At 43.7% G+C, this 15,891-nt stretch overlaps 1 protein-coding gene across 6 annotated transcripts in view; it reads right to left on the bottom strand.

Moving 5' to 3' along the window:
• Nucleotides 1-15,891, bottom strand: part of DICER1 (dicer 1, ribonuclease type III) — a 46,008-nt gene that overhangs the window by 13,012 nt on the left and 17,105 nt on the right. For all 6 annotated transcript variants that reach the window (XM_014543654.1, XM_005871158.2, XM_014543655.1 and 3 more), the window contains 14 exons: nt 14,395-14,527; nt 12,834-13,076; nt 12,023-12,177; nt 10,643-10,775; nt 9,905-9,980; nt 9,203-9,342; nt 8,264-8,443; nt 7,845-8,058; nt 7,521-7,674; nt 6,456-6,638; nt 6,116-6,221; nt 5,173-5,348; nt 3,599-4,379; nt 411-566 (listed from right to left, as the gene is read on the bottom strand). In XM_014543654.1, coding sequence (XP_014399140.1) covers nt 411-566; nt 3,599-4,379; nt 5,173-5,348; nt 6,116-6,221; nt 6,456-6,638; nt 7,521-7,674; nt 7,845-8,058; nt 8,264-8,443; nt 9,203-9,342; nt 9,905-9,980; nt 10,643-10,775; nt 12,023-12,177; nt 12,834-13,076; nt 14,395-14,527 — 2,830 coding nt within the window. The remainder of the gene's footprint in view (nt 1-410; nt 567-3,598; nt 4,380-5,172; nt 5,349-6,115; nt 6,222-6,455; nt 6,639-7,520; nt 7,675-7,844; nt 8,059-8,263; nt 8,444-9,202; nt 9,343-9,904; nt 9,981-10,642; nt 10,776-12,022; nt 12,178-12,833; nt 13,077-14,394; nt 14,528-15,891) is intronic.

Raw genomic sequence — 15,891 nt, 5'->3', positions numbered from 1 at the left:
ACCCTGAGCTGCAAAAGCAAGATCTTATTGAAATTGTATTATTCCACAGACTAGAGATCACAGGTCACTGAAAAGTCATTTAACTGAACAGAGCTAAGTAGGGATCTATGATAAACTATAACACCTAACAGTAAGGTGAAATGTTATATAAAAAATGTTTTATTTTTCTTCTTTTGAACACTAAATTAGATAATCTTCTAACTTGCACAAAGGAAAAGAAAGTGTCTTCTTTCAAAATTGCAACATTGTTTCTAAATCCAATGAAAAGACAGTCTATTTCTAGAGATATTAAATCAATATATCAAATATATACTCTATTATAAACATACCAGGGGGAAAAAAACAAAGAATTAATAGAACAAATTTCTCCCCTCACCAAAAAAGGAATCCTCCCGTTACCACAAACTTACCAGTTCATCCTTCTCCCATTTATCTGTGCTGCTTTTGTCTTGATTGACTACATAACCAGGAGGAAGCCAGTTCACAGGGGGGTCGAATATGGACACCACCATGCGGCTGGGCAGCCCCTTCTTCTTCCCAAGCCGATACAGATTGCAGTTGCTGACCTTCGGCAGAAAAAGTTCACAACACACTTACTATGCACCATCTCCGCTGTAACTCACAGGAGGCATGTGAACATATTTGTACCTAAATCATTGTAACTGCTCATCAATTATAAAGACTGACGGAAAATATTGAGTCCTATATCCTTTAGTGTAGTTAGATGAGTATTTGAGTTTTAAATGCAGATCCGAAAAAACTGACATATACATGCAAATTCCTTAAGTCAGAAGAAATAGTTCAATTTCAACCTGTAGAAAGCAGGTTGATATAAAATGATGATATAAAATACAAAATGCTAATTTTGAAATTTTTGAAAAAGAATCCACATAAGTCCAAGAGGTCACAATATTCTCGATGAAGTAAAGTGAATCTGGCACTGAACAGAGCTCAAATTACTTTACAATGTGAGAGCCCACGCCACAAATAATTTCAAATGTAATGTTTTCTCCAACATCACTCCTTTGTTTTGAATGGTATTTCAAGATAGTATTGTTCAATCATTTTAAAGTCGAGCAAAAGGCAATAAAGAACAACTCCCTTGTTTATTTGCATCAATAAAACCCTCATTTCTGTTTTCCCTGAGGCTTCCATCTCCTCAAATTACTGCATTTCTGTCTCATTTTTACTTGGAAACTAGTGTCTAGAACTGTCACCTCATTTCCGTTTTCTAAATACTGGGTTTCTTTTTATTTAAGTCCTTCATGAGCCCTTCTTCCACGTAACGCAATGCCATGGGACCAGCACCCAGCAATGCCACGGGACCAGCACCCAGCAATGCCATGGGACCAGCACCCAGCGAGAGAGGCGCCAGGGCAGCGTCCCTGGGAGAACAATGCCAGCAGGAGCGGGCCTGCACAGAACAGCTCGGAGGGAGAGGCGTCCACCGACCCCAGCACTTGCTGAAGGGCCTTCCCAGGCTGCCTGAAATGTAACAGCTCAAATAAATGCTAGTTCCTTCTCCATACTATGAGGACACAGCATCCCAGATGCCAATGAGAGGATAGGAATCACAAAGTCGACGGAAACAGTTGGCAGGAGAGAACTAAGGAAGGAAGAACTAAGGAAGGACTCATGGAGCTCAAGGTGGGACAAGCAGATTCAGCAAGGAGAAATGGGTGAGTGCTCCGAGAAGCCACCAGCTGCTGTGTGCCCGGGGCCCGGGGTCCACGGGAAGACAAGGGCGTCGGCCTGGCTAGGAGACAGGCCTATCTGGGGCTGAGCACCCTGAAAGGTCTTACCCCAGGCAAAGGGAGGGAAAACTTCCACAGGAAAGAGGAGTCAAAGCTCTCTGAGCAGATGAATGGATGAATTTTCGAAATATAAAATCATGTCTTTCTTACTTAACAGGGTAGTCATTCTTAGCCTCTGATTCCCAACCACCCCTGGGAAATCTCACTCGTATAAAGCTTATTCCCCAAACCGTATCTTAGTCCTAAATTCTCAATTATCTGAACATCCCACTTCATATTTCATGAGATCTAAACACCCAACCTGAACCCTGATTCCTACATTTCTGTCTACCTCACAACCTGCATCATTATCGCCCCAACCTCTGTGTGTGCGTGTGTGTGTGTGGTTGCCATCGCTACATCCTCCCTACCGTGCTGGGATGCAGCAGAGGCGATGGTGAAAGGCATGGGCTCCAGCCTCGGATGAACACCCGACTACCCCGGACTAGCTAGATGACCTACATGAGCTAAACTCTCTAAGCAGTTTTCTCATCTGCAAAATGGAGACGTTATCCACCTGCCAGGGGCTCATTGAAAAGATTACAGGAGAAGGGCTGTAAGATACCCAGTCTAGTGCCTGGTGTTACAGGGCAATATCAAGGGCAGGTCGGTGCAATGGTGAAGAGCGAGGTCTCTTATAGCCAGACTGGGCTGCCATCTATTTGCCATGAGCTCAGGCAGTTCGCCTCTGCTGCTCCAGCACCCTCATCGACAAGATGGAAGACAGCAGGTCTGGCAGAGGAAGCACTTCGTGTCGGCCAACATCATTGCCTCTGAAATATCACTCCCCCAGACATCCGTGTCTGCTCACGCTCAGACCTTCAAAGCCAACGGACTGCTCAGCTTGGTTTGGTCTTGCTTTTCAACTCACGCTGCATGCTGCTACCAGATCCATCATTTAAAACCACCACTTTATTGATATTCATAGTCCCTCATGCAAAAAGTGCCTTCAACATTCCACAGTGACCTACACATTCAAAGTGCAGATTCCCTCACTGAGGAGTACGGCTTCAACCCACCACCTTTTCAGGTCTTTTCTCAGGAATTTCCACACTTCTGACCGTGGCCGCCGCTGACTCAGAGAGCCGACAGGCTCTGCCATTTGTCCATTTCACGGTCGCACTGTGAACACACCTCTTCCGTGAACACCTCCTCTGACCATGAGTGGTAACTCCTCGCTGAGTGCTCAGGCTAACCGGCAGCTAAGTTATCTGCCAAACAGGCACACGCTGACTTGTGACACCTCTTTTCATCATCATTAAAGATTTTACCTTCACTACTTTTCTTCCTTAAATCTTGACTCCACACTAAATTTAAGAACAGGCCCTCCCTTTGTCTTATCAGGCACTGCTCACTCAGAGCCCGAGGCTCAATCTCCTTCCGCGGGGTCACTGAGCTGGGAGAAGTGCTGCTCTTTCCCTTCCCCAGCACCCTACGCCTCGGAGACGAGCGGCCCGTGGAAGCTATGTCTTATCCACCGAGACAGCGCCCTCCCAAGTAAACACTTCGTTCACCTCCATTAAGTAGGGCGCGAGCTCTCAGACAGCTGCATCTGAACTGAATGTCTATCAGTAAGTCGGTCACATCAGATCAGCAGCCCCCAAACCTGAGTGCTTCATCGGTGACAAGCAGATCTGTGTCAACTCCTGGGCACGTATGCCACCGGCTTTAGCGGCACATGGCGGGTGTGGGGTCCCTGAGGTTAATACTTTCCTTCTCCCCTGAAACTACCCAATACTTGCAACCAATCCGGGGGCACAACGAATAATTGTTCTAACTCTCAAAGTAAAAGGAGGACCTCTTACCTTTTTGCTTCTCATGTATGAAAGGCGGCCCTCGTGCGCATCAGGGTAAGTGCAAAATAGATACGTGGTGATGGCGTGCTTTAGGAAGGAGTCCCCCAGCATCTCGAGCCGCTCCAGGTTGAACCCATCGCTGGCATTCGAAAGGGTCAAAGCCTGAAGAATGAGTCCAGGGTTTGGGCCCAGAGTCCTGGAGGAGTAGCCAGGAGAGGGGCTCTGCGCAGAGCCCAGCCTGTCCTTGCGCACGGCAACAGCTTCTGTGGGACCAGGCACCGTGGCCCCCGCGGGACTGCCATCTGAGGTAGATTTGTTAGCATTTCCATCAAGGTATTTATTACTCAGTAGAGTACATTCATCGCTGGGCGTGGGCTGGTTCTCACAATTGTATAAATTCTGAATGGGATATGAGGTAGTTGGTTGTACAGGTATTTCCTGCTTGTAGTAATTCAGCTGATTTCCTTGGCAAAAGTCTCTGTTAGCTAAATCATAACTGCCATTGGCAAGATTTCTATTGTAAGAAAGACCGTTAATTGCTGTGAGGTCTGTGGGCACGTCAATGGGGAGCTTCCCAGGTGACTCACTGAGTAACGCTCTGCAGGTCACAGACATTTGGTCATGATTCTCTAGAGAGGAGGTTCTACTAGCACCTTGATGTGCAGCATGTTCAGGGACAATTGTGCTGTGCTTACAGTAATGATCATTTTCAGCTGAAGAGGAGTTAGCAATTGAGATGAAAGATTTGCTGTCGATAGATTTTTTCCACCCAAAGTCTAAGTTAGGGTATCTGCAAAGACATTTTTATAACTTTTCATCAGATCCTTCAAAAGGGCTAGGCCTAGAGCAAGAGTCATCTGCCTATGAAACAGAGATCCCTGTATTTGTGCTCCTACTTGAGAGGAGAAACCAGTTTCCAAGGAAGAAGCCTGCACTGCACTGTGGAGCGGACAGGTGCATGCGCTGCTTCCATCCCGCCAGTAAGTGTGGTTGCCAGGCGCTGAAGCCTGGGTCAGTCCTCCGGCTCACGAGCTGGGAAACTTTGGGCAATTCACATAACCTCTCTGCGCCTAAGCTAACAACGTGGAAGAGGAGCGAACAACAGTTCCTGCCATTCCATTTTAAAGTCCCTCACTCTCCAGAACCACGTGGTCTTGCCAACTGGATAATCAAAATTAACCTGAGATGTTAAACCAATAATTCCCAGAGAGTGCAGAGACTTTACTAGTGGGGAAATAATGTGGGGAGAACATAATGAAGACAAAGATACCAAGGCACTGCTTTTCAATATAAATCCGATTTGTAAGAGGAAGCAGGCTTCGAATGTCAAGCATGGTTACAAGGACTGTTTTCATTTCAGCTCCCATCACTGAGGGAGGGGGTGACTATTTTTGATCCTAGTATCTCACCTCCCTCTATAACATCACAGGAACACAGGACTCAATATGTAGATTTTTCACTTAGGAATCAAAGGATGCATTTATGACACCTATTAGGCATCCTTGTTCTTTTAGTCTTTTAAGAACCATTTTAGATAAAGTTAAAGTTCAAACTTAATTCAGTTCTTTTGTAAACAGGCCTACCTAAAATCCACAGGAAGGGATCTGACTCCCACGCCGGCATCGCTGGCTGTCTGGGCTCGGAGCTCCTCGGCCGTCAGAAGGCAGTGAAGGCGGTACAGAACGCTGGGGAGACAGACGGCTTTCCGCCACAGCGAGGCTGGGATCGGATGGATAGCACAGAGTTCGGGAACCAGTATCTTTGAATACGAAGAAATGTGAAAACATTAATATAAAGCAAACACACAGAAGAATGGAAAACAAAGCTAAGATCACTTTCACTACTGGATAAGGACAAAAATCGTAAGTACTAGCAATATCTTATTTTTGAAAATATTTTCATACAAATCCTTGAAGGCCACATGGGGTTTATCCTAGGATTTATAAGGATGACTTCATGGTATCATTGTGTCAATGGACCAAATATATAAGCCAAACCGATGGCTGTTAGGTGAGGAGGGGGAGGGGCTGGGTGAAAAGGTGAAGGGACTAGGAAGTACAAATTGGTGGTTACAAAACAGTCACAGGGATGGAAAGTACAGCAGAGGGAATACAGTCAATAATACTGTAATAACTATGTATGGTGTCAGGGAGGTGTAGGACTTACGGAAGGGATTATGTGGTAAAGTTATATACTGTCTAACCACTATGCTGTACACCTGAAACTAATGTCAGCTGTAATTGATATATTGAAAAAAAAATTTTTTTCAAATAATCCTTGAGGGCAAATGGGATTTATCCTAGAATTTATAAGGATGATTCATGTATAATTGTACCAATGGATCAAAGGTAAAAGTTAAACTGCTCATACTTACCAAAAAAACACTCAAAAGTCAACACATAACATCAGTTAAACCAAAACAAAACCTAAGGGTTGGGCAATTTCCAAAATGTTTACAAGTCACTTAGTTCACTTGATAATATAAAATTCAAACTTATCTTTATTAAGTGATGCTCATAACATTACCTGTTTATTCTGCAGACTTTCCCATTTGGCTTTCCTCTTTTCAGCACTGCTTAGAGGAAGGGCTTTCCCTTTCTGATTCAAATGGCGAGGTGTCAACAGATTAAGTCTGCAAAACCGGCAAAACCATTTTATCAAACAGACCAAGTCCGCTCTCCCAGTGCCACTCCTACTCCAATGCCGCCTGCCCACCTGAAGAGCTCATTGCCACCACGGACCCTGGACCACACCCTGGGCAATCTGTGTGCACAGCATCTGCTTTCAGAGTCCAAGGGGGCAGTGTACCGTGAACCTCTGCATGTGCCTACTGCGAGCTGGAAAAGCGCCTCCGGGGCAGGCTTACCTCGAGGATGTGTGGTCCACATCCAGCAGTGGCTGGTTGAGATTGGTCAGGTCAAGGTTGTACTTGGTTTTATAATATTCTGCAAAAGTTTCATACTCGGGGGAAGGAAATTTGCTCAGTGGGGTAAGGTCAGTGTACACATCAGCAACATAAAACCGATGAGGTTGATCAAAATTTCTATACCTAAAAATAAATAAATAAATAATGACTTGTAGTTTAAATCAACTGTTCTCAAAACACAACTCACTGTTTTTAATATGGAAATGGAAACACGATTGTTAAAGTAAGAGTTCAAAAGGTTAAAAATAAATAACATTAATGAAAACTTTAATTCCAAATTATATATTTCAAGTGGATTTGAAAAAAAGCACTCCATTTATATCAAGCAAAACCTACCTGACCATTCTCCCCTTCTTTCTTAGTATCTATGCCTCCATAACACATGGAAGCTAAAGGGCATCATTAAGTAACTCTTAGTTCCATCGATCTAAACAGCACAGAAAACTTCCAATACCCAAGCAGAGCAGACACTTGTACATTACTAACGCGACTGTGACACACGGCCACGGAGGTGGACTACTACACCGTTACTAATGCTGCTAGTTGGATGACAGCTAACACTAACTATGGCTTTGAGGCACACAAAGAAAAAAATTAGGCGAAAAGCATCAGAGCCAGCGCTCAAACTCTGAAAGTGCCTAAAATCTCCATTCCCTACATTTGTACAAAATAAGAAAAATTCAGATTTACTAGTTCCTTCGAACTTAATAACATTATTCCTTATAAAAATGTTAAGCGAAATATTATTTATGATCAAATTCTCGAAGACTTTGGGGATTAAAAGGAGGGTGGTTTTAGGAAGAAAGCCTGTCAACACCATTAGATGACCTGATCTTCAACGACAGGATTTAGGTTTTGTTTTATAAGGACATAAACTGGAGAAAACAAGTCCACCATGAAGGGAAACAGCAATGCCAAACCACAGCGCACTCACTCTCCCCTGCGAACAAGTGACTCACCCGAAACAACGCCCCGCCAGCCCTCTCATCTCCGCCAACCGCTCACCTTGGGATGATAACTGCGTCCTGGTAATCTTCCAATTTAAAAACAAAGGGTGTTTCTTTTGAGTACTTTGTACTGGGGATGCCTATGCGAGCTTCTGATTTCTCAATATCTTCCATGAATTTAAAGTCAATGTCCAGAGTGCTGGAGTCATTCACTTCGGGAAGAAAAAAACTGTTAGCTTGTTAAAATATCAATAGGAAAAGACTCTGACGTAAGCTCTCTATTCACGTGTCTAACACACAGTTACCACGGTAAGAGGCTTCTGTATTATGTACAAAGGCAGCTGCCAAGCCAAATGTTCCTTCTTTCGAGTCGGGTCCTTACCAACATTCAGAGGTAGAACACAGTATGCTGAGTCAGCGTCTGTGGGCTTGAATTCTAGTGCAGGCTTTTCAAGGCGAAGAATATGTGAGAATATATACTGGTGGAGCCTTGTAATCAACTCGAGCATCTGGAGAGACAGCGTGAAGCCAGACTTCTTCAGCTCGATGGATATGGTGACCTCTCCAGAGCGAGTGTACACCGGAAAGTGCGGAATCTTAGCACAAAGGAAGACAAAGCGCCCACGGTTAACAGGTATCGATTCCTTTCTAAGTATTTAACTTCAGGAGAGAAGTGATGCTTTCTATCAGGAAGCAGAAGAGACAGCTCAATTTTTAAATACTGAACACACTGCGGGAACAAGGCAGTCACTCTTAAGTTGTTTTCCTTCTAACATCGGTAGTCATTATGCAGTGCCTCACCTGAGGTATGGGTTTGGCTGTCAGTATCCCAAAGCATCTTGTGGTGTCCTCAGGGGGATAGAGCTTCCGTCTTCTGAAGTTGAGTTCATCAGGTAACGGGGTCGTTAGAACCATTCCTATCACATACAGGTAGCAGGGCTGATCAGGTTTGGGATAGCTATCCCTCAGACATTCTGGAATCTAGAATTGGAAAGAAAAACTCAGCATCATGCTCAAATATAATAGCCTCTTTTCCAGATGTTGGCAAGAAAAGAAACTTACTCCTGGCTTTACCAAATGCTGCTGAGAAGCTGAGAAAATAACCGAGGCACAAGACCTCCTATTACGTAGCCCGCTGGAGAGTAAATAAGCATTTCTCAGGTCTGGGATACAAGGCCCACGTTCACCTACCCATAATGCACTGCTGATTCTACAGCTGGAACCCGAAGTCAGACTCGGCAGCTTTAGTGCATGAACTGCCACCGATCCACCAGGACACATACGCTGAAAGAACGGATTCTGACGCCTAGCAGACCACACCCTAACTCCTGACAGGTATCTGTACTTATGCCCGCCAGTGTGCCCCTCACCCTGAACAGGCACCCTTCCACTTATCTATTTGATCATACAAATCCTCTTCTGTCTTAGCCCCACACATAAGTAAAGCAAGCACCTTATCACTACAGTGAGTAAAACAAAGAATACCTCTTTAAAAGAAATACGCTTGTTCTGGATAGAACCTGATAGGTGAGTCGAAGAATCCTTTTGGAAAGAAAAAGAGGTGCCATGTCCGAGTGGGCAGGGGCAGATCCGAGAGAAGGAGCGGTAGGGGAGGCAGTGGAGGTCCAGAGGGGGCCAAATGACAGGGGTTTGGGAAGCCAGCCAGAGGAGCTGAGATTTGATGCAGCAGGAAAGAAAGTGACAAGGCCAGATTTTTATTCAGCTCTAACCAATACTAACTGCTTTTGGGTAGCACTGTCTTCGTTTTGTAGAACCTGGTCTGCCTGGGACACTGGTCTCTTCTTCATCATGCAAATCAAGCTCTTCTTCATATTTAACAGTTTCTTTCCCAACTGGCATCAAATGGTCATCCAGTTCACCTACGAAATGTAAAGAGAATTGACACACACAATACAGATGTTGCCTCCCTAATTAGTCAACGATACAGAGGAAGCAACTGGAAGAGTAATGACAACTAAAGCATCTTTGCTCTTAATAAAAACGTAATCGAACGTGATACTTAAGGCAAAGTCTATGCTGAATCCATATATTCAATATGAGCAGAATTTCAAAAATAAAAACATCCGAACAGGAAAAGAGCACATTGTCATCACTTTACAAAAGCCATGGGGATCCCATCCTCCCATTTTTAAGGAAGTGGATTAACCTGTACACTAATATAGGTTAATTTGAGAGACTGGTGTTAAAATGCAAACATTCATGATTCAACCGTATATGGAAACCTTTATGCATCTAAAAGGAGTCAGTAAAGAAAGCGAAAAAAGGGAGTTGTCTGCGGCTCAGCGGTGGGAAACCAAGCCTCCTCCCCCGACACAGCTCACAGCTCCACAAAACCCGTCGACCTATAAAGTCCTTGACATGCTTTTGCTTTACAATGTTTTTAACTTTATTTTTATTTGCACGTGCTTTTCAACTGCTTACCAATTTTGTGCAGTTTCTCACAACAAATAAGAGCTACAACTCTTTCAGCCAATCGTATACAGCTCATTGGGGGACCCTGAAAGTAACAAGAAATATTTCCATTGTATATGCACGTAGCTATATTATTATTAACACCTAAAATATCTATAAAACTTCTGTCCCAATACCTTTCAAGTTGAAATTTACCAGAGGAAAGTTCTTTCTTTTGGAAAATGTCCACAAGTTTAAAAAATCCTATTCTCCATATCTAAAATAGCCAACTTTAAAAATCTTTCCCAGAAAAACTGAATAAATTATAACTAAGACTTAACAATTTTGGTGAATTTAAATTTTAATATATTTTATTTTCATTAATCTACAAGCATGTAACAAAAAAATAAAGTTATATCAAGATTGGACTACAAAATACATGATAATAGTTCTGAACAACTTTTAATGTGCAATAGAAATTAGTCATCTTCGAATATCTGGAAATGAGCATTGGGACCAAGGACAGACAGCAGTTACTCAAAGACAGAGCCTCAAGTCAGGAGAGCAATAGAGCAGCCCAATGACAGCTTCGAATTCGGGGTCACTGTGCACATCTAAGCCACAGCTGAGCGGTTCTGTCAGACATGCAGACACTAATCGGATCTTGGCGGGGACCTCCGAGGCCATACACTCCATACACTCCAATTCTGCGAGTCTGTGAGTTATGTAGTGATACTGAAGGCACATCACTTCTTTCTCTAAACTTACAACAATGGAGGCTCGAAGAGGTGAGTTGATTGGCAGGTAAAGAGTTGAATAGAATGTCCCATCAGGTAACTCTCGGGTTCTGCATTTAGGAGCTAGATGAGTGAACGGGTCACTTGGTAATCTAGCGCAGTATCTGGGAAGAAAAAGGAATTCTGATGCTCAATCTACGACTGAGAGACAGATGAGAACATTTTACTGACAGTCACATCCTGTTTGACTTCTGAGGTCCCTCTTCCCCTCCGCTGAGCGGCATTTAGTGGAGTGGGAGCCTCACTGCTTCACACTGGCAACAAGGAACAGTGTGTCTAACAGACTTCCTGCAACGATGCTTTGTAAGGGCGCTGTCCACCAGGCGGCCACTGAGCCCCTGAAAGGTGGAGAGGGCAGCCAGGGAACTAAACTTTTTACCTTATTTAATTTTAATTAAAATTGAAATCTGGATTTAAATAGTCACGTGTCCAGTGACTACCATGCTGGACAGTGAGTGCAGAAGAGGCTCTGATCTGTTAAGAGAACACATCACCAGTGTTTGTTCCTTAACCATCTTACACTTGCCAGGCGAAGCCATATTGAGAGACAGGCCACAAAGTGACCAGCCTGTAATCTTCAAAAGCTGCAAGGCCATTAAAGTCAAGGAAGCTGAAGATCAGTTCCAGGCTGAAGGAGACAAGAGGTGATGAGAAAAACAGACAAACCCATGGCCCCAGGTGGGATTCTTTCACTACCAAGCACATCCCGTGAAACTTGAACAGGCCTCTCTGGGTGAGGGGACATGGGAGTTCTTACTAGTATTCTTGCAACATTTTAAAGTTTTAATTTATTTTGAAATAAAAAGTTGAAAAGAAAGTCTTATGCTGGCTGCTCCTGTGTTTTACCTCTGCATAAGATTTATCCTGATACATACTCTAGGCATGTATCTGCTTTTCTTCATTCTTAGAAATATTATTACCAAGTCAGGACCAAGTAAATTAGAACATACTCGACTATACAAGTTAATTCATCATAATCTTAAATTGTTGCAGGTGAAAAATTCAATATTTCCCAACATTTGTGGCACAAAACAATAAATTTCAGAATTCAGAAAAATGTTAGTGAGCACTGTAAAATTAAATCTAATTAAAATAAGCACACCTTCATTGTGTCAAGCTTGTCGATGGGAACTAAACATTTTCATTGCACAATATTGTCTTAGCCCCTTGACCAAAAAGAAGAATGAATGGAAAAAAGCAACTTCATATTTTTCTCTTATCAAAATATTACAAGCCATAAATGGAAAGATGGGTCTCTGTTTGCAAAAGGTAAACAACAATGCAGTCCCTACAGGTTTAGACTGAAACCTTCAGTACTCAGAGACTTCCACGCCAGTGAGCTCAGACATACCTATTGATGTGCCCAATGGCCGTGTTGATTGTGACGCGTGGACCCCCGTCATCGGGCCTCAGCACATACGGCGGGAACACGTCGTCGTCGTCCACCACAGGCTCGATGTCAGTCTCCCCAGTGTCAACTGACTTGGAGCATTTGTTTCTCAAGATCTGAACATTTAAAACAGAATCTCTGAGGCAACTAACGCCTTCTTTGCCATATGTGCGTTGCCCACCTCCGTCCCTCTAGAAAAAGGCCCCTTGACAGGAAACTTCTCTTCCAAACACCCTTCAATACTCCAAAGCCACCTGCTGCAGAAAATTCCTCCCAGTGCGTTCCTTCTAGAACCGGTCACAGGGACCCTCGTCATAAAGGCGCAAGGCTTACAGTGCACAGCGCACGCACACACACAATCACCGGTCTCTTCCATTAGTACAGGAGCAGTATCATTCTGACATCACTCCAGACCCCAAACCGTCCACTGTCACTACACTGTCCACACTCAGTGTGCTTTCCAGGCATTCTTCCTGAATAACCCATATGACCACTTCCTCCATTTACTGTAAGCTTGCAAGCACTTTAGAAGATGCTGCTGGCTCTTTGTAGGTTTACAGTTGTAAGTACACAAAACAGAGTTTATTCTTGTATTGTGATTTATTAATTATTGTATTATTTTCCAAACAACTGTGAACCTACTTTTGCACCACCCTTACGTTCAACTTTCTTATCATGTACACACTGCACAGGCCTGTTGAAGTCATTCTCTGTAGATGAATTTTTATCTATCTCTGTACACATAGAAATAACTTTAACTTTTGGATCTTACCTTTTCAATAGCTTTGTATGTTTTAAGGTCTTCTTCAAAACTTTTGATTTTGTCTGTATCTGCTAACATGATATAATTGGAGATGGGTGCCCTTGCTCTTCCCTTAGATTGAACATAGGATCGATACTCTGTGGGTAAATCAAAACGGACCACCAAGTTGCATTTTGGTATATCAACACCCTCTTCCACAATACTTGTTGCAATTAGCAGGTTGGTCTCATGTGCTCGAAATTTCCTAAGTACCTGAAAAAAAATCCACCAAATAAAAGCAATTCTAAAAAATTTTCCAAAAAAAATGTAGTAAAAGTGACAACTGTCATTTCTGACATATACTCTGGGTATGCTAAATTTTTAAGGCCAAACTAAGGAAGATGACATCAAACAAAATTCATACTGCATGAACATATGGGCAAAGAAGTTGTGATTTAACAATAGTTTTCAACTGAATATGACGTGAGAAATCGAAGTGTCTTCCAACTTTACAGACGTGTCCACGCACAAACCACAGAAGGTCTCACGTTGAAGGGGCTGGCGTCTTTAATGACCACAAAGGATCCTGCCAACAAAGTGACCCAATGAATCCACTTCTCGAGTCCTGTTGACATTCTGACCCCCCACAATGATATCTGTCTGTGAGACTGTGCCAACATCCCCCCAAAGATGTTAAAATTCACTAAAATCCCTAAATCAGTTGAAATTAAAAATTACAGGCAAGGCATTATTTATTTTCTGGAATCGTGAGAACTTTCTAATGCAGAAATTAGAATCCTATATAATAAAAAGCTAGCATGCTAATTAGACCGAACAGCAGAACCACCGGACAAACCAAGGCTGCAAGGGGCTGCAAGGGCTGGTCAAGGCAACCGGGGCTTCCGGGCCTCTAATTAAAAAATAAAGTGAAAACTTTTTTCTTCCTAGATTTAAAATAACACCATTTCCCAATTCAGGATAAGTTAAATAATAAAGTAAATGGGGTTTTAGACAGACCTATCAGCCTCTGGCCATCGGACTCCCCAAATGGAATATTATCAAAAAGCTATGACATAGAAAACGGCATCAACGTGAATTATTCTGCTACTTTTAAGTTAAATAACAAACTTTAAATAAAAATATTTTGAGAGCCAGAATACATTAGGCTTTCGCACCTTTACAATGCTATTTCCTGTATTAAAATCTTAAAAAGAATGAAAAAAACTAAGCCAAAATCTTTATGGAAAACAAAGCCATTCCAGGAAAAGCTTTCATTTGTTGCTTCAGCCATCCGCGTCATCAGGAGTGACGGCTACGCATGCCCTTTTCCTAGGAAACGGAGTTGTGTGCCTCGGGTTGATAAAGGAAAGTGCAATGATTGATAGCAAATAAGACACAAAGCTGATTTACCGGGGCAATTCTAATTCTCAATTTATGAATCACTACACAACCACCTCAGGAGAAGTCGTGTATGAACAAGCATCCTGTCGTACAGGAAAAGGCTGAGGCTCCTGAAGAAAGGGAGTGGCTATGGGCAGTGTGTCGCCTGTGCTCTGAAAACTGTCACTATAGTGATTTTAACTTAAGTCACCTCTTCCTGCTTCCTGAATTCCGCTTCCATCTGCTTGTTGCGAGGCTGGTTCTTCCCGATGCCGTGCCCAGTGATGAAGTTGCTGCTGATGTAAGCCAGCTCTGGGTCCTGTTTGCCAGCTTCCTTTATCAATCTAAGGAAATCATATACATTTTGAAGTTAAACGTTGGTGAGGGGAAAACATTTAGACCTTGTTTATAAGGTCTCCCTTAAAATGGAAATGCACGAATTTTTTGCCAATATACCTAACAAAATGGCACTTTCCCCAAGTAGCTTCAACAGAAACCACTGCCACTCCGCGCTGAGTAGTTTTGTGGGCCCAATTCTTGTAACACTACCACAGGGCTGAGACTGACGCAGCCTGATGGATACGATGGTCACAGTGCCTCAAACTCTCTAATTTGGGTGATGACGTAACAGAAATTTGGCCCAGGAAGGGACAGAGCCAGAGCAGGCAGAGAAACAGCAATGCCTCCTCCACCTCAGCTGCAGGCCGCAGGCACCTCCCTCGGTGCTGGCACCACCTGGGGCAGCAGGCGTGCCCTAGTGTCTGTGCCACGCTCACCCCCTGCGCCAAGGGAGCAGCTCTGCAGCAGAGGAGCCTGAGACGCCCAGCTGTGTGCGGAAAGAAACCTGGGCAGGGCTCCGTCTCCCCCGGCACCCTGCACCGAGAACAGCTCCAGGGAGAGAGCACCTGCCTCCCCACTCCCCACCATCCCAGCCCCTGGCGCTGACCACAGCTCTGCATCACAGACACTGGGCCTGGGCACAGCACCCAGAGCCCGTCCCACCCTTGGAGGATAGAGCGCGACACGGCCTGCTCCTCCGCATCCACCCAGGTGCCCATCACCTCAGGCCGGCCTTCCAGCTGAGACAGGGAAGAGCTGCAGGCGGAGATCACTTTACACGCACAGAAGGTGAACAGTTAGCACTGCCATCACAGCTATTTTGGAAATATCCACATTCAAAACTCAGCACACAGGATAAATGGTTCCACACCTGACGTAAGCGATTCCATATGGTCCTTCTGAAGTCATACAACATAGCATAAATTCCTAATAGAAAATTGCATTTTTAAGTCAAACCATTCTTTTTTCCTTTTCTAAATACATGAAACAGACTAATATCAAAGAGCTGGAGGAAACTCTGAGTGGCCATCTAAAATACCCTGCTGCCTCCCCGTCAGCACAGCCTGGGAGCCTGCCTACAATCCTAGCACTGAAAACGTGAGACTTCGTACATTCCAAGCTTTGTTTAGTTATTACAACAAACTATGACATCTGTAACAGAAAGCAATGCCACATGCACACGGATAACATACCCCACATCTAAAATATGCAATTATCTTAGAAATATGGACTTCCAAATTTAAGTTTAGGTAAGCAAGCATCGATGTGAATGCAACGGAGGTTAAAACAATGCGTCTCAAGTTACTCCCGATCAGGCAGAGGACATGTTTTACTTTGCCAAGTGATCAGCCTGGCAGACTCCAATCAG

The sequence above is a fragment of the Myotis brandtii genome, unplaced genomic scaffold, assembly GCF_000412655.1.
Source record: "Myotis brandtii unplaced genomic scaffold, ASM41265v1 scaffold331, whole genome shotgun sequence".
Lineage (NCBI taxonomy): Eukaryota > Metazoa > Chordata > Mammalia > Chiroptera > Vespertilionidae > Myotis > Myotis brandtii.
This window is presented reverse-complemented; position numbering and strand designations above follow the sequence as displayed.